The 24,716-nt window shown below is 36.7% G+C and overlaps 1 protein-coding gene across 2 annotated transcripts in view; it reads right to left on the bottom strand.

Moving 5' to 3' along the window:
• DPYD (dihydropyrimidine dehydrogenase) overlaps positions 1-24,716 on the bottom strand; it is a 343,167-nt gene that overhangs the window by 175,870 nt on the left and 142,581 nt on the right. For both annotated transcript variants that reach the window (XM_071565407.1, XM_071565408.1), the window contains 3 exons: positions 9,425-9,532; positions 5,531-5,700; positions 3,709-3,919 (listed from right to left, as the gene is read on the bottom strand). In XM_071565407.1, the coding sequence (XP_071421508.1) occupies positions 3,709-3,919; positions 5,531-5,700; positions 9,425-9,532 (489 nt within the window). The remainder of the gene's footprint in view (positions 1-3,708; positions 3,920-5,530; positions 5,701-9,424; positions 9,533-24,716) is intronic.

Here is a 24,716-nt window from a genome sequence, read left to right as displayed (position 1 = left end):
AGTCCCTTTTCTGCCCTGCATTTTGTAGTGCATTTTGAACAAGTGTACTGTTTTCCATAATTTCTCCATGGTTCGCATCAGAAAATAAACCAGAACAAGAACATTTGTTCCAATGCAAAATCTTGCAGTCAAAAAATATTGTTTCTTTTGTTTATCAGAACAAAATATATAAGGAAAGGGTTGTTGGAAGTTCTGACTTTAAAAACAACTGGATTGATGTTAAATAGGATGTTGAGACTGTGCACAGTGATAGGGAGCACACGGAACTACATTTGTGTGTGCTCAGTAGTTGCAATTTGGAATGGGGCCTGAAGGTATTTCAGCAATTCACTAATATGTCACAAGTCTCCAAAATAAGAAAATAAGCTAAAAAGCAGGAACATGAGGAAAAGTACAAAATTCCTCACAGCTCTTTGTTTATGTGGGTCAGTTTTGATGGCTCGAAGTTTTTTGTAAGCTTTGCAGTAAAAAAAAAAAAAGGCAGCTTGTGCTTGCAATTTTTTTATTTTCTTTTTAAGAAGCAGCAAAATATTTTTCTTACTCCATCTGCAGTAGTTTGATTTGAACAACTTGTTGGGATTTTTTTTATTCAGTGAAGTGATGACTTTCCTAAAATAGTCTTGAAGGCAAGCCTCCTGTTTTGTCTATTAGCAACTTCAGAAGCATAAAATGGACTTAGCAGTCCATTTTTTTAAACTAATGAAGCATTTATATGATTCCCAAGGAGAGGCTGAATACCTGCTAGAACTCTTCTTTAAAACTACAAAGTAAAAAAGACTAAATACCTACTGTGAATGCATGGAATCTCAGTATCAAATTGAATAGTTACCATGCAAGAATAAGAAACATCTTGCTGAGGATAATAGACTAGAAAAAAACTTTCTAACCTATGAGCTATTTCTGCTCAGAACATCAGTCTGAGTCAACATGCTTAATGGCTCCTTATAAAACTTTCAAACATGAGCATCAAGGCTGCCCCAAACACTTTGATGAACTGGGGGTAAACCTGATTTTAATCCCTCTGGTTTTGATAGTATTTTCTTTACTCTTGTATCAGTAGAATCAACATTCAACAATATTAATAGGACATAACCCACTAGCTTAGTCCATACCAATACTGCATTTGCAGTTCCCTCAGGTGCCTTTCGAATTAGGTCAATTGATAGAGCTCTTTATATGAGCAGCAATTAACACATTCGTTCAACCTGCATCTGAGTCACCCAGTCACAGAATAACTGAGACCAGAAGGGCCCTCTGGAGGTTGCTTAGTCCATTCCCTTCTTCAAAAGTTAGATCAAGTTCAAAGTCAGACCAGTTTGCTCATGGCATTGTTGAGTTTTGAGTACCTCCAGTATTTTCATTTCCATCTTTTAAGAAAGAATACTTGAATATTCCCATCTCCTGACTACAAAAAGGTGCTTCTTCAAAAAAATAAAACAACAACAAACCCCCAAAAAATCAAAAAAACTCACCCACAACAAAACACTGGGAAGGGAAGATAAGATGCTTTTGGTGCTGTTGGGGGTGGGGGTTTTTTGTTTGTTTTGTTTTCTTTCTTTCTTTTTTGTTATGTATACTGAGGTGGCCTGGAGTTTTGGTTGTAATCCAGCTCAATGGTGAAAAGCAAATCTGACTTTCAATAAAACAGCCTTAAACTAAGATTTAAGCACCTGAAGTGCTATGCTCAAAATAAACATTTCAAGCACTCAACTCTCAGTTTCTTCTCACTTTTACAACATCCAAAACAAATACCTTGCATTTTTCCTTTTAATCTGATTGCTGTTCTAACAGCAGTTTCACCCAAAATACGTGTGTTTTGCTCACCCCCATAATCAGCTCACTGTGTGACTTTGTTTCTCTTCCATTTTATGTTCTGATTTAAAAAACTCAAAACATAATTTTGACAGTGAATGCATACTAGGAAATACAAGACTGGCATAGTATTATGGCTAAGCAACACAGTAAGTTCACCCTTTTAACTGAAGTAATTTTTAATGTGGGAGAAAACAGAATTACTGCTGCATCACAGGGTCTATGAATAACAACAAAATATACTGATTACATAGGCTAATATTGATTTACCACATGAGGGTTTGGGAGACCTTCCAAAAAACCTAAACACAGGGTTTTAAAAACAACACCAACAAAATCTTCCAAAATTCTCAGTCAGTCATCTCCACCAACAGAGTAGTTAATGAATCTCTATTAAAAATAATCTTTTTCCTGTTTCCTGGAGGTTAGACTGAGCCCTTAAACATGACCCACACAGATGCCAGAGTCTTTACACAGCAGTACAGCTCCAAGTGGAATGGGAGTCTGTTCCCTCAGAGACACAGAATGCAGGTCCTGAGCCCTTTAGAGCAGGAGGCAGCTCCAAGGCAGGAGGCAACCCTAAGTAATTAGCACCATACTTAGCTGGGTGCAGTTCCTGTCTAGGTAACAGCCTAGACTGCAAGGAACTACTCCAAAGCAACAGTAACACACACAACACAGGACTGCTCCTGGAATTCACATGTTACTTGTTTATCCTTCTTTTTACTGAAGGAGAGAGTTCAGACTCTTCTCATGGCTGCATGATGGATTACCATTCCATACAATCAGGTTGGTGAACAGGAAGTGCCGAGTACACCATTCAGATTGAGACCCTGCTTAGAATATTTTAGATTTACCATTTTCCTTGACTGAAAAGATTCACAAACCCACATTAAGCATGAAATTTTGAATACCAAATTTTCTGATCATGTGTAATCTGAGGTACTTGCCAAGTGCTCTGTCAGAGCATTTATATGCCCAGGACCCTGACAAGATGTCATGGGTTAATTGGCTGGCATGACCGTGCCCCAGAGAGGTAGGCGCATGGATCACTAAGGCCTTTAGAACCTGCTAATCTAGCTGAGCATTCCCAGGCTGAAAATCCATTCATTTTATCTATATGTCTCCCGCTGAGTCAAAGTTTTTAACTTTTGAGGCACATTTGTTGTATGTGCCTGAACTCTCTAAGTTTAACCTAGTGTCAGAAGAGAACTATCTGAGCTCTGATTAGTTCCCATGTTCTTCACTGTACTCATGTTCTTTATCTCTCTGCAAAATGCAGACAATTCAATCTCTGAAATGTTATTAATGTCCCAACTTCCATATCTTTAATATAGAAGTATGTAATTTCTAATTTTTAAGACTAAAGCTGCTTGTAAAGTGAAACTAAGAAATACTGTATATGAGAGAAGTCACAGTTCTCTTGTATGTGCACAAGCAATAAGTAATACTCAGACCAGCTGAACCACAATAATGAATGTCTGAATTCTTGCTTAATTTGATAGGTTTAAAAAAAGTTTCAGAAATCAGATCAGTTCAGCCTAAAGTTGCAATATAATGACTTTCTGTAAAGTTAATTAGTGAGACCAGAAGAAATTCCCAAGAGTATTCTTTGAGATCCCACTGGCATTGAAAAAAAAGATACATACTGAGCTACTGTATCTCTTTTTTGAGTTCCAGCTCTATACAGTGATATACAGAACACTGCTTTGTTACCAGACCCCACAAGTTTTTTTCTGAGACCTACTGAAAGGACAAAGAAAATCCCATGAAGAGAACCAGCAGTCACAAGCTGTGTAACCTCCAGAAGACCCATTTCACCAACTGTCAAAGCACAGGAAATGGCTGCAGCTAAAATAACCATCAGCATTTGCAGAATGGATTAGTCAGGGTTACCTTTATCGTCACTTAAAATGGAGCCAAAGGCACTGATCACCACATCAGCTTTCAGACGGACAATCTGATCCTCATCTTCTTTCCAGTTTCCATCACTGTCTTGTTCTGTTCGAACGAATTCCATAGCAACAATTTGTCCACCTTTAAGAACAACTTTCCGAGGGGAGAGGAAAGGCAGAAATTCACACTTCTCTTCTTTTGCAAGTTCCATCTGTAGAGTAAAAGCAGTAAAATATATATCTGTAGCTATGCTGGTTTTTTGTGAAAAACAAACAAACTAATTGGAAAACATTTTTTTGACCCAAGATGCATTGTTCTGCAGCAGAAGTCAGCTGCCTCTAGTATGCAGACAGTCACCTTACTATCAGCTTCAGAGCCTCTGATGCTGTTAAATGAAGCATTGGCACCAGGTAAATTTTCAAGGCAAATATTTCTTCAATATATTTTCTTATTGTTCCATTACTTTGAAGATCTTGAACTCCTCTGAGGGCAAAAGAGTTACTTATGTAACTATCTGTGTCTTTTAGGAAGACTGATAGTAGCATTTTGGACATGCCCCGATTTGTGTTTACTGTGATTTTAAGATTTTATTAAATACTGACTTCCATGTGTAAACAACAGTTTTCTGAGTGACAATCCAGACAAGATCTTCTGAATCTCTGCCATGGTAAAACTGCTTAAGTCAATCAGCACTTTGTTTTAGCAGTCTTCAGAGTCTGATTGTCTATGTTTACACAACAACTTTTTTTGAAAATGTAATATCCAGCCTGACATGATTCTAGCATGGCCATTACTAGATGAAGCTACTTCTATTTTTACTGTTTTCAAGGCCATTGCATGATTGGATGAGTACAAACATTGACAACTTTTAGGAATTTATCCAGGCTGCTATCAAAGATTTTGGTTCAGAGTGACAACTGATTTAGTAAGAATCTGAATTGCACATGAGCCTGTGCAATGCCTTCAGTAATTTCATTGTGCCTAGAACTCTTAACTGAAGTGCAACAGAAGTAAATTATGCACCAAGACACCCTTTATTACTTTCTTTGCAACTTCATTCCTCTTCCGTAAGATCTCAGGTGCCCACCTCCTTGAAATAGATGATCAAACTACCACAAATACCACAATAAAGATGCATTAGATGCCCTAATATCCACAGGCATGTAAAAGTGTAATGTACCAAGTAAAAGAAAATGGAAAAAGATCACCAAAATAAAAAAATCTAAGCCGATAAAAACTCCTGGAGTACAGACACACTGAGGAAGCAGAGTCAGTTTCAAAATGTGCAGATGACCTTGCAAAAGACAAACCAAAAATCAAATTGAATGCTGAAATCTGTGATGAACGACATTGCTTCATTGCTGCTGGCAGTGATTCAAAGACAAAATCACCGTAAGCAATATTTTTACAAGATTATATAGGCTCACAAGGCAACATCAAAATCACTTAGATTTGTTAAACAGTAGCCAGAAGATACTATTCCAGGATCTAATCATGACCTGAAGAGTCACCTACAATACTCAAATAGCTGTTTGATTCCAAAAATAAAAATTTAACAGCATTTTCTAATTTACATTAATTCTACCCTCTGCTTGCAAATATATCCCTGACTTTACAGGAAACAGATACAACTGTGGAAAATTATTTATATAGAGCACAAAAAGTGAGCATCGGATTTTTTAATAAACATTCATACATTTTAAGAGCACTTTCATAAACAAAACCTTCAGTGGATGTCTTTTAAGTACCCACAGTACACTTTCAGGCCCCATAGAAACAACAACTAATATGCCTTCTCATAAATGCTGTTATTCAATTTTACCTCTTCTGGGACAGCTCTGATATTAGTGAATCCCTTCCTGAAGACCACGAATACGCGACGAGCTCCGCAGCGTAAAGCAGATGTTGCACAGTCAAAAGCAGTGTCTCCTGCCCCGAGTACAATCACAGTTCCATGTATTGATGGCAATGGAGAGTGACAGGCACACATTCCTGAAAGATAAAAGGAAAACCCCATTTTCAAGTAGAGAAACCATTTCTGCATGACAGCTCAAAAGGTACTTGTACTCAAAGCAGTGTAAAATTGCATCTTACAGTTTCCAAGCATGGAGTGTCACTATCAAATTATTCTGCTCCACTGAAAGACAGTTTTATTCCACCTTTTAAGATATGCTCATATACATAATTTCATAGTCAGTACTTTAAGCAGCTGCATCTTTCTATTGAGAACGAATTCAAATGATGTGTTTTTAGGATTGCAGGTCCTGTCAGGTTGAAACCAGCATTGTGAAATCTTTTTACTCAAAAAGTAAGTTTCTTTCTCATCAGATTCATCACCCTCGTAGTTAAAAAAAAAAAAAAGATGACCAGTTTTTTTGTATGGTAGTGTATCAAATTAGTCCTTTCAGTTTTCTATAACCACTGACTGTTCTGGCTATGACATGGTTCTCAGAGGCTATTCACTACAGCAGCTGAACATGAGGAGAAAGAATATTGTTATTACAGTGATTCCTTGATCTTACATTGAGAGAAAATATTAAATCTACAGCAGCTTTCTACAAATGATTTGTAAAAAGTTACATGGAGAGAATGACAGCATTTTGTGTCTGTCATCTAAAGCTTGTATTTGATTCAATTAAAAAAAAATACTGAAGTAAAACTGAACTGTATCTGTTCCTTGGCTGAGACTGCACTTTATCACATGTTTAAATACAACTGTTTATTAGGCAAATGATTACAATTTGAAAAATAACGACATAAATAATAGAAAGCCATATTCTCAATGAGCCTGTGACAGTTCCAGTCAGGGGGCACTAAGCTGGCCATTTAACCACTGCACTGTAACTCGAATATCGTGCTACAGCAACAGCAGATTTTTATATCCAATTGTGGAACACAATTATTCAAGTAAACAATGATTTTAATTTAGACATGTAAATGGAGTGAGAAACAACATTCTAATAGACATATTTTCTCTCCATTTGTAAAATGCTTAATGTATGACAAATGCTATGATTTCCTACCCTATGTATATAGCATCACATTTGCTATTTACTTAACTGGATTCTGAGTCTAAAATTCTCTCTAAACTTTTCCCATTTTTTTTTAATGAGCTTAATCCTTCATAACAATTGCGTACTGAGCAGTGGAAAAAGGACAAGTGCAGCAGGGGAATGGCAGCTCAGAATGAGTCTAGAACGGAACAGTCACAGCAGCCCAACGTGCCTCTCCCAAGGCGAATTCATATCTATATACTCGCAAGGGGAACCCCTTTTGGAGGAAAGTATATTAACAGGTGGTATTCAGAACTTAATAAACAGGCAGAACATGTATTTTACTGTGACTAAATCATTATTATTTAGAGAACTGTCATAGCAAAAAAAAAAGATAAAATAGGATGTAGGATATGTATAGTTTATTTTAAAATTCCACGCCTTAGAGAGCAAGAGGTGGCTACAGCTGCAGACAGACACTAGGAAAATTAAGTAAAAGAGACCATTTTAATTAACAGACAACACCAAAGAGCTATCTATTACTGTCAGAAAAGGTTAGTTCTTCCAAGTTCATCCTTTTTCTCATTGTAGACTTAATACATATATATATAAAATCATTACATATGCTAGCAAATCAAGAGTGCTACTTTGCAACATTTTAAAACATGTGGATTACAATATATACATCCTCATGCAGGCAGGTGACTTACAGTATGCCACTGCTACATGTTCTCACAGAGTTCTAGAAAGTATTTTTCATCATTGTTTTGTGGGATTTATTTTTTCTTCGTTAACTACAAATGTTTTGCAATACATAAGTATCTCTTTCTTAAATTTAAAACAAAACAAAACAAAACAAACCCCCACCCCTTTCTTCCAAACCATTTAAGGCTACTTTGAGCTTAAGAAAAAAGAGAGAAATAAACATTTGATCAAAACAGCAGAGAGATGGGACAGATGGGATGGAGAATTTCACTTCCTAAATATTTTGCATGAAGTGGGGTAATAAACTTTACTTTTATAGGCAGAATAATTTGCCACAGAAGATATATTCTTCAACAGTGTTTAACAAGCAGGCAACCCTACATGACGCCAAAAGAAATTTCTGAATGCTCAAATAAAAATCACTTTGTAGATCAAAAAAGTTATATCAAATATGTGGTTGTATGAAGTTTAACAAGTGCAAGTGCTGGATTGTGCACCTGGGACAGGGCAACCCTGGCTGTGGGTATAGGCCAGGGAAGGACATGCTGGAGAGCAGTGCTGCAGGAAGACACCTGGGGATCCTGGTCATGGCATGTTGAATGTGAGTCAGCAGTGCCCTGGCAGCCAGGAGGGCTAACCCTGTCCTGGGGGGCATCAGGCGCAGCATTGCCAGCCAGGAGAGGGAGGGGATTGTCCCGCTCTGCTCTGCACTGGGGCGGCCTAATCTGCAATATTGGATGCAGTTTTGGGGCATCACAATATGAAAAGGACATTACACTGTTAGAGAGTATTTAAAGGAGAGACACCACAATGGTGAAGGGTCTGAAGAGGAAGCCCTAGGAGGAGCAGCTGAGGTCATCTGGTCTGTTCAGCCTGGAGAAGAGGAGACTGAGGGTAGACCTCATTGCACTTAAAACTTCATTATGAGTGGAAGTGGAGGGGCAGACACTGATCTCTTCACTCTCAGGACCAGTGACAGAACTTGAGAAAATGGCATGAAGCTGGGTCAGGGACGGTTTAGGTTGGATATCAGGAAAAAGTTTTTCACCCAAAGGGTGGTTGGGCAATGAAAGTGCCAGGGAAGTCTCCTCAAGAAAGTGGTCACAGAACGAAGCCTGAGTTCAAGCAGCATTCAGACAGTGCTCTCAGGCTCACGGTGTGATTCTTAGGATGTCCTGTGCAAGGCCAGGAGTTGGACTTGATGGTCCTGATGGGTCTCTTCCAACTCAGCATTCTATGATATGTAAAATACCACATTCTAAGTATACGCCCAGAAAAATGACATTAATTTCCTTTTTATCAACACAGTGGGCAATCTAGACCATGAAGAAATGTGACATAGAAATCACACATCTGGGGCTTATGACTTCACATTCAGAAACAATGAAAGCAGCTATACTCCTTGGGTATCAAATGCAGCCATCTCTGTACTGAAAGATGTAATGGCATAAGACAAGACTGCATTTGGTGTCCATGAACTGAACGTTCTTTTACTAACTTCTGTCATACTCCTGTTGTCCTGAGTCCTAGACTGTAAATGCTTTGGGTAAGGAACTAGTGCTGACTTAAATGTGTCTGTGAAACATGCAGCACGTGACTTGGGATCAAGTAAAACAATTTATCAACAATATACAAAGCAGCTGCTTATATACATTGGAAACACCCTCTTTAATATCAGATTTTTTTCAAGACCATCTTATATATGCTATTTATATCAAGATAATTTATACAAATGAGAAGCTTAAGTTACCTTTGACTGTAATTCCAAATAACAAATATAATTTATTACGGATCATGATTTGTCATGTATTTAGATTTTAATATATGATAATCTCTAGGACTGACTTTTCTGAGCATACTCCTGAGGTTCCCACTCCCCGGGGGAAAGCCCTGCCCCAGATCTATTAATTGGAAGGGGCTTCATAATTGCATGTGTTGTTATGTAACCAGACAGTTTTATATATCAATAACTACTAATAACTGACTGAATCTGATTACAAAGAGAACATATCACACACCTGGCTTACTTGCCATTGCTACCAAAGGTAAGAAGTCTTTAGATGTGTAGAATCCTTGATCCATTCTCAGTCCTTGGAAGACATTGTTTCTGTTTGGCTCTGGCAAACCTAAAATAGATATTTTTTGGCACATCAGAATTACACAGGAAATTTTAATAACCAACATATATTTTGCATTACACACACATTCTCAAAAACATCCTCAATACAAGCACTTTTGCAAAAGGGACATCACAAATGACTGTGGTTTCACATTTGTAGTCTATATTTTATATAACTGGTAATGGTTTAATAGTACTGGCACTTGAAAATCAGATTGCTGGATAACATGTGTAGTCATATAACTCGTAACAAAAAAAATGCAGAAGAAGGGGTTAGAGAGAATAGGGTGCAAAAGCAGGGAAGTTACTGGTGAAGAGTCTTGCAAGCTTTCCTTCTATTGATTTACCTGCCCATGCATGTAACTCTTCCTGCTGTAAAACGGTTTTGTTTCCTTTGTTTTGAAACATTTTTCAGTACAGCTGGTCAGCAGATAATACAAATGAGGCAATAATGAACAGCTTAAGTGATGAGGGGAGGAGGACAAATGGCAGTGCTGTCGATCTGTCTTAACTGCAAGTCTTTGTATGCCATCATTTTTTACCATTCTTGACTGTTTTCTCAAAACCTTGAAGTCTTTATTGGCTGACATTTATTTCTAGTTATTAATAGCACACATTTAGACAGAAGCCGTAGGATACAGACAAGGATTCACATCACAACAATTAATAGCAACAAATACCTTTCAGTTAAAAGAAAGCATCAAAAAGCCTTTTCCAATTACCAAATAACATCTCATTGCTGTGTGAACATTTGGACACCACAAAAAGCCAGTCCAGCTGACAGAGTTAAACCATTTTCTTCATGCAAATGTGATAGTCTATCAGGATGTTTTCAAGAGTCTCAACTTTCAAATTGACATCCCAAACCCCACTACATTATCAAAAGTGTGCTAATTAATAATTACATACTGAAATGGAGTCAATGTCAACAGTTTTTCTAGGAAAGCACACTAGAATGTGGAGTCCTCAGAGCAAGTAGGCAGAACTGGAGCTTGCAAAGCAACCTGTGTTCCCTCCATTCTCAGGCATGGATAGCTGCAGACCTAATATGCTCCTCTTTTAGACATACTGGTCTGGAAAACTAATAATAGCATGTCAGTGTCAACAATAAAGCAGGATTGTGGTTTGAGCAGTGCTGTTCCAAGTTGGGAAGGTTTGGGGTCTTTTTATGTTACTTAAGCAGCAAAAATCTGTCTCGATCCAGAACAAGATCAGAACTCAGTCGTGAAAAAACTTACTAGTTTTTCATGAGCGACCTATATGAGGGAAGTTTCTTAAACATCTAGATCCCTGAATGAAGTTAATATAATATAGGAAGAAAAAAAATATTTTTAGATTTAACAGTTTCAGTGAAGTGAGGCAAACCAATACATATCCTCAGGGAATTCAAAAGGCTTAAAAGCCAAAAAGCAAACAAACAAATCCTGAAATTTTTGCATTTCATAAATCTCACGTTATTGAGCACTCTCTTGATCTCGATTTATTAAAAAAAAAAAAAATCATGACCCAGGTGTTGACCACTTGACTTCCAAACCAACCGTTCGATATTGAGAAAAATAAGGTTAGAAAATACTAACATGTACTGAACTTCAAGACCTTTGAATACTGTACTTTCTGGGTAGACTGAAATTTCAGCTAATGAAGAATGAATAATGGATAACATAAGAGACTGCCAGAAATACTTAGTACTATTGAAAGTATAATATGTAAAATGCATTAAAGAAATTATTATAAAAATGGCATAGATTTTCCTTTACATACATATTGCAAAATCATCTATGGGAAGATGAGTACTTCAGAAAAAGCTCTCAGTGACTGCCTGCAGGCAGAGGACAGAGTAATGCAACTATTTGTATTGAGGTATCCATAAACCTGCTCAGAGGCCTCAGTTTATTCTTGGGAGAAACACTCTTGCCATTAGTAAGATGTGCAGCCTGCATTAAAGGTAATTTCCTTTCTATCTAACAGCTCTAGTCAAACACAAGGAGAAACCCTCACAAATAATTTTTCCACTTATTTTTGTTGCTTTTATCATCTCCTGATGAAAACTATTTCATCTCTAACAGCATCGATAATTTAGCCCCCATAGGTTGAAGAAAGTATAATTAAGGAACTGTTGCAATGTTCATGGTTCAGGTTCATCACTAGTTCAGTGTCACTGAAATCAAAGAAGTTTGATTAATAATGCATTGGATTCAATAATGTTTAGTTTGGTTGATATGACCAAACAAAAGTTGAAGAGGCAGACAATATACACGGCATTGTCTGCAATTTATTTTACTATTTTCATTTTACTGGAACTCCATGACAAACAGTTTTGCAATATTTACAATTGAAGAAAATACAGGGGATTTTTAGTTGCATACCTATAAACACCTAGCACAGATTCAAGCTCTTTACTAAGCACCTACTGGAAGTTGTACTGGATTCTAATGCATCTCTTCTTTTCTGTTTAGCATGGCAGTTAATTTTGTTAAAACAGAGAGACTGAGTATTTCTTAAAGCCACTAGCTAAGAAAAAGGCAGACAGAGCAAGAGATGAAGAACAGATAAGAGCCCCTTTAGAGACTCCATTTCATAATAAACATCCATCCCACAGAAATACTCTTTACATAGAGATCAAATATTGATAAATAGCCAACAGCCTCTTGGGAGAGAATATTTAACAACATAAAAAACAAACAAACCAACCAAAAAAAAAAACAAAACAAAAAAGACCCCCAAAAACACCAGCTGTAGAGAAAAAATATAGTTTTGAGAAAATGGTTTTAGAGAAGAAATAAAATGTAAAAAAACCTAATCATATATGAAAGACACAACTTAGGTCAAAATAATGAACCAACAGAAACACCCTTTGAAGATAAATCAGAGAGATCTTTTAGCAAAGGGGAATTCACAGAGTAGTACAAAATAGCCAAGAGCCATCCAAGAAAAAGTGCTTAGAAAAAATATGAGGTCTTTTCCCTAAGTTTTAGGCTGAAGTCAAGGTAGCAGGTTTTCTGCTCTCCAGATCCACTTGCAAGCCATCTAAAAGGATTTTTTATTTTATTTATTACTTGATATTTCTTATCCTGAAACAATCTTTCACTATTTCACATATCCTGTCTTTAAATAACCTGTATCAAAATTTAGTCATAACAATTATTTCCTTTCCCTGCACCAAAGAATAACTTCTGATGGCAACCAAGAGAAGGCAGCCCAAAAAGGCAACTACCCTGGTGATGTCTGGATGAATTTTGCATATCCTTATACAAGCAGAGAGCCATGCCCTGCCCCTCATCTTTTGCAGCCAAGACCCTGGACTTCCCAAAGCCTCAGTCCCACTTTACTTTCTTATGCCAAGGAAGAAGTTTCTGAAGCAACTGATACCCAAACCATGCAATGAAGCCTCATGGACTGTGGAAAACTGCATTTACTAAGAATAGAGAAAGTAGAAACATTGTGAAAATAATAGCCTTCATGATATATCTAGTTCAGCTTTGCAAAAGCTAATCTAGACAGCCCCGGTCTGGGTCAGTACAGTCTAGAAAGCAATTAATCTTAATTCCTAACCCTCTGGTTTCTTATGCTTTGCCTTTCACCTACAGATGCTCCAGCCATCTCTCAGTAAGCACCACTACTCTCTTGGCCTGAAACCTTCTTTCCTTCATTTCCCCACAACCCCTTCTCCAGTGTACAATACCTAAACATCAAGGACTCTCCCGTGTCTGACATGCCATATACTTTCCAAAGTCATTGACCACTATAACAGTGACTTTGAAAAACACAAACTTTAACCTCCCATTCTTATATCCTTTATATATAAATATATACATGCATATATATATATTAGAAAAAAACACCATCTGTCTCCTATCAAGATCTTGCAGTCTTTGTTCTCACAATGTTGATGTATGTGTATGTTGATTAACTCATGGTGTCAAGTCTATGATCTCCATTTAAAGAGAATTTAGGTACAATTTCCTAGTCCAGTTGAGATATGAATCACAAAATTATTAGAATAAATTTGTCAGATCTACAAGGCAGTATACAGGTATGGTGCACAGACAACGTAAGGAATTGGCATGCAGAACAGTGCACCCAGTCCACTTGGTTGCTGCACCAAATTAATCAAGGCATGTCAACATAACCAACAGCTAAGTCTGCTATTACTGTAACTATGAGCCTGGTCTGGAAAAGGAAACTAAAGCAGGAGTAGAGGCACAATATATCTCTCCTATTTTGATCAATCCCCTCCCCCTAGAAATGGCAATGCATTGTGAACTCAAACTTACTGTTGGGATTACTTAAATCTGACATGTTTGGGCAGATTTGCAGTTTCAAATGAACTTCTCAACTGTCTTAATAACTGACACATGAAATAAGCCCTCATTCTTGATAAGGGTCACATGTAGCTTTCACTGGCACCTGACTGAAAACACATCTCCAGACAAAAAAAAATGAAGTTTAAATATACAGCAGCCTATAGGGACAAAGCAAACTTGAGCATTGTGAGATTCTTCTGGTTTTCCTCATATCGTTAGTTTTCTTCATTTTTAATTGTGATAATACTAAATTTTGAAGAAAGTTAAGCTGGATCAGGGAAATTAATTAAGAGCTGGGAACTCTCAAGCAATATTCTCTCTCTTTGCATTCTTAGCTGGTGCTTTCCTGACAAAAGAGTTTTCAAGGTCAGAACTGGCTGAATTGTTTTTACCAACTCCTTACTTTCAGGTGAAAATATAAATTCAAGTTGGTGAATGCAATCTGTGTTTGAAAATACCAAGAACAACTTTTTAAATTCCAAGACACTTTCTTTTGACATTTTTATATTGAATCTTTCAAATTTGTTTTGGAACAACATTGCATTTATAAATTTATCCAAAAGAAAGAAAGAAAATGGGATTGACTGGCCATGCACATTCTTTTTTCTGCCTTTTAAAATTAGCAAATCAAAACAAACATCAAATCCCATTCACCAATTTATGGAATTTATGTTTTTTTTTCTTTAAATGTTTTCTTGCCATACAGATTTGGAGCTAGAAAGTTAGAAGGTAGGGAGTTCTTTCCTACTTTTGCCATATCCATGTTCATGTTTCAGAGCTAAACCAGATTTTGAAAAATCACATTTACAAGGAAAACTCTTCTTCTGTCCTTCACAGTCTCTCTTCTAGGAAATCCTAGGACTGGGTGGAAAGCCTTCAACCACCAGAATGTACTGAGAATGAGGAGAAAATTCCGTGAATCTCATAGGAAACTGGACAGAAGAAACATACAACTGATTATCTGCAATGGTGGCAAGGCAAGTCTCCTGAAATAACACCCAAGGGGCCAAGCCCAAACAACTGAGCCCCAGCCTCTTGATTAGCATAAGAAGCTTGAACACAGTCTAGCAATGAAGCTGCACAGGTTCTGCAGCAGCAGTTCCACACCCTTGGACAGCCTGAGGAACAGCCTGTGCCCCTTCATGTGCCCTGGGCAAAGGAGCCATGAAAGGCCGATGGTCAGAGACTGACAGGAATTTTAGAGAGGAACTCACATTGTCTGACAAGTTATTTTTGTTAACAAAGTTTATAATACTTCTTATATTTTCTTTTAAAAATGTGCTAAAGTAGATACAGAGCTAAGATAATTGCTTTCTAAAGGTAAATTCTAAATCCACCATTTGCCTTCTGAAAAGGTCTTTTTGAATTAAGAGAAAAGTGCCCATTTTGTCCCATCTCCCTGTCTTTTCATACACTGAGTGTTCAGACTTGCTCCTTGTGCTCCCATACAAAAATATATTCCAGATGCAACACATCTGATAGCATTTCACACTGGCCCAGAGACTTGCAGCTACAGGTACCATATGGTTAGACTGTGACTACAAAGGTACATGGCAGAGAAGAAAGGAAACACTGTAAAATCCAAGCGTATAAGCATCCTTTAATAATTCTGAATGCTCTGTTCTTCTTCAACAAGTCTAGTTTGTGGTATGGGGAAATGAAGATCAAAATTTATGTATTTAAATCACTTTTATTTAACGTCACACAATTCATGAATTGTATAAATTGGACCATGAGTTTTAAGTGCATTAAAGTATTTTCTTGAAAGATAACACTGAAACTGGAAACTCTCATAACTGGCATATACAGAACCAATGTGTATACAGTGGCGTATGCTCTACCTACTTGTTTCTAAGAAGTCACATTCATTCATATCAATATCACTACCATTGCTGTCCGTGGATCAATATTACATACCAATTTAGATATGAACTATACTGAAATGCATAATCCAAGTAAGGTACTTAAGCTGTGCCACACAGCTGATTATACTAAATGCACCCTTACAATTCACACTATGATATTCACCATACATGGAACAGACAACCACTGGTATCTAAACTCTCTCCATATTTTTAAAGGTTTGATTCTGAAAGACTAGATATCCAGTAAAGTTACAAATGCTCTGCAAGTGCTCAGTTTTTCTCATGGTCAGTCCATTAACGATTAACACTTTAGGAAATACTTTTGAGGCTTGTATTTTTAAAGAATATCTCTTGATTTGCTGGATACTTTTTTATGGTGATGGCTTTGTTACTTCCTGTTGTGAGGTTCAATACAGCATGTTTTCTAGGTGGTTGATTTTTTTTTTGTTTGCTATGTATGTTGATGGAGATAAGTGTTTTAATTACTATTTTAATGTCTACGCTTTTTGTATTTTCTCCCTCTCTCCCTTTATTTCCTGCTGTTGAGATTACTGCCTCATCTCACAGCAGGTGGCTCCTTCAAATTTGTTTTCTCTGTAAGCTTGGTAGATTTATTTTGTAATATCACTTCTCTTTTTCACTGTTTTTTAATAATGATTTCTTTACTTTGGAATAGGTACACTCGCAAGGTTTGTAGAAGTAATTCCCAATGATGTCTAAAGGCCTCGTTCACGGAAAAATAAAAGTGAAAAAACTAAAAGAGCTACAAGACACATGGGTTAGCCTTTTTTCACCCTCAAGTCAGAATGAACACTGTGTACAGTGTATGTGAAAGAACACTTTTCACATCTATCAACAAACACCCTACACAATTGTGCAATGCATTCTAAATTGAACAGCTATTATCTGTGCCATGTCTTCTAAAAACATCTGAATAAGTAGCTAAACCTGAAAGTAATGCAGTCTGTATCTCACACCTCACCTTGCTGCTAAATGAGACAGAGACAAGTACCTGAACTTTTGCAAACGGTATTGAAATAACAGGAAGGAAGGAGTCAGATCAGTCAGAATTATATTTGTTCTTATAATTCAATTTCTCTTTGAGGACAAATTGTCCAATCCCAGTTTAGAGGTAGCCAAAATTTCACAAGAGCTAGACATCAGAAAGTGCAGATGTGAATCACAGGCAGAGTTTAAAATCAATCCACGTGCATAATGGAAATTATGATTACGACCACACAATCAGTATTTTATGTCTGAGTGGGGATTACAAAACTCTTCAGGCTTGTGGTCTCTCCTCACAACATTTAGTGATCCCATGATCAGATTAGATGGACATCTAATGTTGACCAAACTGTCTAAGGGGAAGTTATCTTGCAATCCTGGTGAACAAACTTGCTGAAATGTGATCACTCTGAAGTACACCTCATCACAGAGAAGGATGGATGCAGAAGGCTGCTTACCTTCCCTCTGGTTCTGTTCTGCCTTGTGTTGTTTATTGCAAGACTTAACGTGCTGAAACAGTTTGCTATGAATCTTGATTTGCAGAACATGAGTTCTGTAAATTGTAATACAGAGTAACTGAAGAAACATCTGCTGTAAAAAAATAAAGTGGAATATTGCCGCAAACCTTTCTTATGTCATCTTGGTAACATTTATTATACTGGCAACAAATTTGAAAAGGTCACTAGCAAAAATGCATTTAGTAGTCTCAGTCCAATCCATCTGTACCATAAGAATGTAACATTCCACCCAGGAAAAGAGCTTGCTCCAGTCTGTTTACAATAGAGCTGAACTCGATTTTTAATCCTGACTGGAATTTGGTCACTTCCCACCACTGGCTTAAACTGTCATTATTCAGGAGCATTTTTAAACCAGCATAGCAGGAATGCTGAAGGTTAAGATCTGACATGCTAATATTGTCAGTTCCTTTCCCTCTTTCTTCTACAAGTTTGTTCCTAGCACTAACCTGCCAAAGGAAAGACACAGGGAGGCTCTGTTTCCTCCAGACACCAGCCAGATACTATTTGCCAGTGTGATAAGGCTGCACCACAGGAGAGGGAAAGAAACTGGCCCCAATGCTTACTCTTGTTTAGTAAACAGTGCTGAAGTGAAGCGACCACAAGAGCAAGATCATCTCCTCAGGGACTGTCTATCAGTAACTTGAAGAACACAAAAAATTATCTCAGAAATGATGTGTCACAGTAAAGTGATTTTTATACAGTATAGAAAATCTAAATATGTGGATGTGAAAGCAAAATAAACTGGATTGTGAGATGCAGGACAACATATTCCTGAAAAGAAAGCAAAGAATACTACAATACCTGTTTGCAATAGACAGTATCTTTCTCCAAGCAGATTCATTTAACTTTAATGTCTAATATGCCCTGTTTATAAGCAGTCATGCTGGTATATTGAAATAAACAAAGCAAATGAAAATTTATAAGGGGAAAATCAAACGAAATAAAATGAGGACAAAACTGATGATAAACATTCACAAAGAAGAAAGCACAAATACTTAGCTGGCATCACAAAGAAAAACAAATACTACGCCTCTACACTGTTGCAAAGCAACAGTTGAAAAAAATCCATCAAAGGCAGCAAATTCATTCTGTAGAAATGTAGGAAGAATAATTAAGGCATTAATATTCTGGAATAATACCTTTGGTCAGATTGCAGGCACTGTACAGCAAGGAAGCTGCAGCAAGGCATAGTGAGGCAACACCATTTTGTACTACCTAAAATCAACCTGTATTTTTGATATACTGGGAACATAACAGTCAATAGGGAGTATCTGTGTAACGAATATAAACACTGATTTTTACAAGATTTTTCCTAAATTTGATGAAATAGAGCAGTTAAGAATCATATATCTATTTCTCTTAAACCTACTACTATTCTTTGTTGGACACAACTTCCATAGCTCCCATTCTGCTTTAATAGTGACTGTGAAACAGTAGGCTGGGTCAGTCACAACTTTGCACCGTATATAATTGTATCTGCATTAAATACTTGTAAAAACTTACTTTTCCAAAAGAAAATCCCACATGCTATGTAATACTTGCAAAATATGGGATTTTCTGGTTATCCCTATTTTTAAAACATTTCAAGGATTGACCTTTTCTTTTTTTTACTTCATACGTAGAAGTCTTCAGTGTAATTCAATAACGTCTTCCAAAAGCTACTGAATAAATACCACTCTATGTGAAATGCCAATATAGGAAACAAAAACTCTTCCCCAGTTCATTGCTAACACATTACATTGTCTTATCTTAAATATTAGCATATTTATACATTAGTTTTGTCGACATGGAAGAACAAAAAGATGCTATAAAGTTTATTCAGTATCATTCCAGCTATGCTGGATTTTTAATCGCTTCAGGTAAACCACCTCTATATATATTTTACAATGATGCCTCAAGGAAAGACTTCTAATAATTATCCATTTTCCTGCAGGACACATCTACAACTGAAAACCTATCATCAGTGCATCCTGATGAAAAGGTAATAATTACATCTTTTTCCTTCTTTCTTCTCCAGCACAATATTTGACCTATGATTAAAAAAACCCCAACTATCACATTTCCATTTATTATTTCTACCTGAGGAGCTCTGCCAGCTCACACAAACATAAATCTCCATTTGGCTGATTTAAACTGTTACCTGTCCCAGATGCTACAAGAGTTCATAGCTCTTGTCCCTTAAAAATTACCAAATAGCATCACACAACATAACCTCCCTCCAGCCTTCACTGACCCTTGCAATCAATAATATTTGTAACATGTATGCACACAGTTAAGTAGCACAGAAGCTGTGCACCATCCCAGTTAACCACATTGAGCTGTGATACTAAAATCTGCTCCCTTGTGTCTGCTGCGATCAATTTTAATCTCTGGACCAAGAAAAAAAGAATGCAGCCCCTTGTTTTCGAATTCATGTGAAACGGATGTTATAGATTTGCAGGTCTGCACAGGAGCTGTAGATTTAATACAGCCAGCAGTTCAAGGAAAGAACACATCTAAGCTATCGTTCATTCTCATTACCCTTAAGAGTATTTTGGATCCTCAGAAGACAACACAAAACACAGGAAAATGCACATGTACTGACTTAAAAAAAAGCTCTTTTTATTAAAATAATGTCAGGTAACAGTTATTTGCTAGAGCTTTATCCATTACTGCCAGTCCAGCTAAGGCGGAGGTCAGTCATTCCACTATAATTACTTTGCTTAAAGGTTTATAAAGAGGCTGCCAATATTCATTTCTTCTGAAAAGTTGTCATATACGGTAAATTAAACAGAAATTTCCTAGAAATAATAAAGCCTAGTTCTGCTCATTTAAAAAAGAAAAAGCAATTATTATGGAAAGGAAGAATAAATCAGGTTTCTTATGGTATTTGTTCTCTCACCTCCAAACTAATTTTATTTAAAAGCTGGCAAATTTGCCGGCCAATTACCCTAATTAGACAACAGCATCTGAATGGAGAACAGGAAGAGAGCAACTTTAGAAACCTACTCCTGTACAAAAAGTGCTTTTTGAATCTATCACACTACCAGAATTCATGTTTCCAGAGTTCTCGTAACTGTGTATTTATAGACTTGGCTATATTGGCTCCTCGTCAGCAGCTCCAGTGCCATGAATCATCTATCAAAACATTTGAGATTTTCTTACTCATTTCTTTAAGGCAACATTCTGAAGAGACACTTTCAACATGATTATGCTCCAGTGTTCACTATCAATTAGGAAAAAAAGCACTGAGAGTTTTATAATTGCAGGTGAATAATAAGTATGTGTCATCAGAGGCTTTATCTTCTCAGATTGTCACACGCTTGTGAGAGTACAAAATACTCTGCAACAAATATGACATTCTTGTAACATGTTGGAGAGTCAATAAGCTTTCTCACTCAGGTCATTTACTCACTACACGCAGATGTCCTAATCATTAAGCACATATTTATCTGCCTTTCCTTTCAAAAGCAGCTGTAGCAAGGATTCTCATGTAAATATTCTGTTAAACTGATATACTCCTACACAAGTAGATTAACTAAGAAACATTAAAGCAACTGCATAGCTACCCCTGCATACTTTCACGTATTGGAAATAGCTTTGACCAGACCCTATTCTGAGTAAAGGTAAATGACAGAAAGAAGTCATAAATTGTCTAAAGCTTTCTTAATCCATTAATTAAATCTGAATTCCTTTCACAACATCAGCATATGTGGCATTTCATGTAAAATTTTATTAAAAGTCAGAGTGTCTTTATTAATTAATTAGAGCATTTTCATCAAGTGTCTGAGTTTTCCTTGGGTGTTTCACATACTGCTGATAGGGTGTTAAATCTGGTACTTTGGGTCAGAAATATAATATGGTTGAACCTCAAATGCTGTACAGCTACTGTCTAAAAAACAGACAGAGAAATGGTGGTGCAGACCTCCAAATGCCTTCTGAACAATCAACAGTCAGGAACACGAAGTGAAACACAGTCACTGAGGTTCACAGGCCAGGTACTTGGTTTGTAGGTGCAGATACGTACACAGAAGCTCCCTCCTCCTCTTAAGCTTACTCTTTTGGTGGGTAAGCAAAACACTGAAAATGGTAAATTTATACTTCATTTAAGCAACTAATTTTTCTGATGCTTGAAGTGTCAGTGAGGTAGGACTCTATGTCCCTTTTCAGTTCATGAAGAGTTGGCTATGACAGAGAGATGTGAGAAAGTTGAAACAAGATGCCTTGAATTACCTACAGTCAATTGTGCAAATACTCCCAAGGGAACATACGTTTTCACTGATATGGCATCCAGCCCATACTAATGGCAGCCCAGGCACACAAATATATCAAACAGTGAGCATAAATCCTTAATGCCTGCTTGGTGCAGAGTTTTGTATCTGCAGTACTACAGTAGGAAGAATCTCTCCCAATAGAGTTTCAAATGGTAACAAAAACAAGATCAATAAATAGAAAATCAAGTTACACAGTCCCAATAGGTCCCTCTAACAAGGATTTCTCTCTGAAATTTTCATGCTTGTCTAATGCTGCTGCTTTTAATCCTTTCACACCAGTGGGTCCTACATGCCTGCATTAGTGCTAATGGAAAACAAATGAACATTTTATAGAAGGATATCTGCTCTCCCCAAGCAAAGGGGTTAATACCAAAGTGAGCTTTAGGAATGTAAATTATTTTCCCCATGTGGCTGAAAAACTACACGAGTTATTCATTTAAAAATTATTAACATATAAAATCATTATTATCTCTGCAGTTAATGTATAGTTCACTGACAACCTTTTGGACTGTTACAACTAAGAAAGGCAGCATCTTTAATGAAGTTACAAAACACATTGTTTATTAAATAGCAAACCTTTAATTACTTTAAATATTATAATCCAATAAAAATACTTCATAAACCTCAAGACAAATTATATCAGAGATGGAGTATGCATTTTGTTCCTCTATGAATCCTAAACAGCACTTTCAATTTGCTTACAGGTTTCTGTTGTATGCAAATCTGCTCTTGAAATTGCTTTTAAATGCCTAAATACAATGTCACTAGCATAAATCTAAGATGAGGTTTGCACCGGTCTTTCTTTTCAAAACAGATTTAGTTTTTTGTCAAATGTAATATTTGGCAGTTCTAGTAAATGCAGCTTTTCTATTAATCCATCAGAGGTAAATTGAAAATAGGTTTCTGGGAGCTCATTGAACTAAAAACTATATGGGGGTCTACTGTATTTTAATATTTCATTGTTGTGTTTTGAACTAAAAGATAACTTTTGTTCTAAACTGTCAAGGGCTTTGAGGATATGCTACAATGCAAGCAAGCACACACTACGCTTATTTTAAATATTCAATCTCTTTTTTACACGAACTAATTTCTGCCCACTGTCAAGAAAGTTTTTGCTCTCTGTCCATTGTTATGCCTACCTGCTTGATGTGCTTGCTGCTATCTGACAAAGGTTGAGAGCTGCACCATTAAAGAAAAAGTTTAGTTGTTCACAGCATTAGGCCCTTCACAGTGCTTTGAACCCAATCCAGACCAAAGTCGGTATTAATGTGAACTGATTTCTGGATCACTGAGACAAAATTAATACATTCAACTTCAATTATGTCAACACCAACTTGTCACTGAATATTCTGACACTTTGGAAACCCTCAGTTAGCTATCAGACTTTCTTGGGCTAATCAATGACTCAGGAAAGTGCAGACTATTTTCAGTTCCTTTATGCTAAAATATTGCTACACTCTATGTATGTCTGCTTTACCAGAAATATAGTCCATGCAAAATATGAAGGAGAAACAAGTATTCAGTGTAATATTATAACAGTAAACCTGAATTTTAAAAAAGCATCAAACTTTGTGGGGGTTTTTTAAAGCCTCTGCCAGTAGTAAAAAAAATTTATATAATTACATAACTATATGTAATTATAAAATACAATCATGGATAACATATTGCTTAGAGTTGAAACAAAAGCATAGAGAAGATCAAAGGATCATAAACATGCTTACTTTCACATTAGTACAAAAATTTTTGAACATGGAAATCCATCCAGGATCATACTTGGCAGTCTTTTGTGACTACCTATGTGCCAGAAGAAAATCCTGGCTGGGATTTGTAGGCAAGTTGAGTCGTGAAAATCAGATACATTTGTGAAAGCACTCACACCAAAATCCAGTTCTGAAAAAGGTTTTCCTGGAGAAATTCGACATTAGCTGTAACAGTTACAGGTCTTATGGACCAAACTCAGTATAGGACTAGAAACCGACCCCTTCCTAGGTGTGCACCTAAGTACTCTGGTTGATTTGTGCCTAAGTACCGTTGGGACACATACCTTGTCTGCCAAAAGATCTCTATGTCTGTACATGACTGATGTGGAGGAAAAGAACCTCAGGAGTTCCAGGAGATTTTCAAAGCAAGCCTTCTTATGTATTCAGAGGTGTTCAAAACCAGGTATGGTCCTAGGCAACCAGCTCTAGTTGACCCTGCTTTGAGCTAAGGGGTTAGACTGGACAATTTCCAAAGGTCTCTTCCAACTATTTTACAATTATATGAAATATGCCCTGGTTGAGGTCACTAAGCCATGGAAAGATTTCTGCATTTTTCATTTGAGATTTAAAAAATTCTCTATTACAGTTAGGTAAAAGAAAAGTATTCCCTGTTAGAGCATAGGTACCAGACATTTATAGAAAAGAAAGAGAAATTCAAAACCTGGTATGTTTCTACCAGTTCCAGAGTCCTCATAGCCAGTGGCAGTGTGTGTGAGGAATCAGGCCCTTTTCAACTACCTATGCTACACAGAAACAAAACTCAGGGATGGAGAATGGGAAAACAAAGATCTCACTTAAGAGTTGAAAGTTAATTTCTGAAAATTCTTCACTCCAAAACCTTCTTCCACCCTCCTAATTAGTACCATGCATTACTTGTTTGCAGAAAGCACATCTTACTACTCACAGTTCCCTTCCCAGTAAGTGATGGAATTCAGCTTGCCTTATTCAATAACCTCCTAATCTTGTAAAATCAGAGTGCAGGATAAGGCCAAGGACTTTAAACCAAAAACTTAATATAATTTTCCTCTATACTCATATAAATTCAGTTGTATTTAAAAACCATTTCTCAAGTGTCACTGTTGACAGTTGTGGATGTTTGCAAAATATAAGAATGGTAATTCTGTGTCTCATGTCATTTTCTAACAAGTTACAACTAATACTGCTTCCTTAAAGTCCATGTAAAAATTCCACCATACGGATAGAAAATCTTGATTTCTACATCCACAGCCTCACTGATGAAATTTTCTTTCAGAAGTTCGGTATCACCAAATCAGTTGCATTGAGACAAACCTTTAACACCAGTATTTTAAATTATAAATTAGTTGTCCTTCATATACAAAATTAGACATACAATGACTTTAACCTTAGCAGCAATAACAGTTGTGTGAGAAGAGACTCAGATAAACAGAATCCTCTGCTAAAACAAAATCTACCTCCAGTTCTGCATTCTTTATTTCTGATTATAGCATGCATATAAATAGAAAGC

The sequence above is a fragment of the Pithys albifrons genome, chromosome 10 (assembly GCF_047495875.1).
Source record: "Pithys albifrons albifrons isolate INPA30051 chromosome 10, PitAlb_v1, whole genome shotgun sequence".
Lineage (NCBI taxonomy): Eukaryota > Metazoa > Chordata > Aves > Passeriformes > Thamnophilidae > Pithys > Pithys albifrons.
The sequence above is the reverse complement of the archived record's forward strand: the minus strand, read 5'-3'. Positions and strand labels throughout refer to the sequence as shown.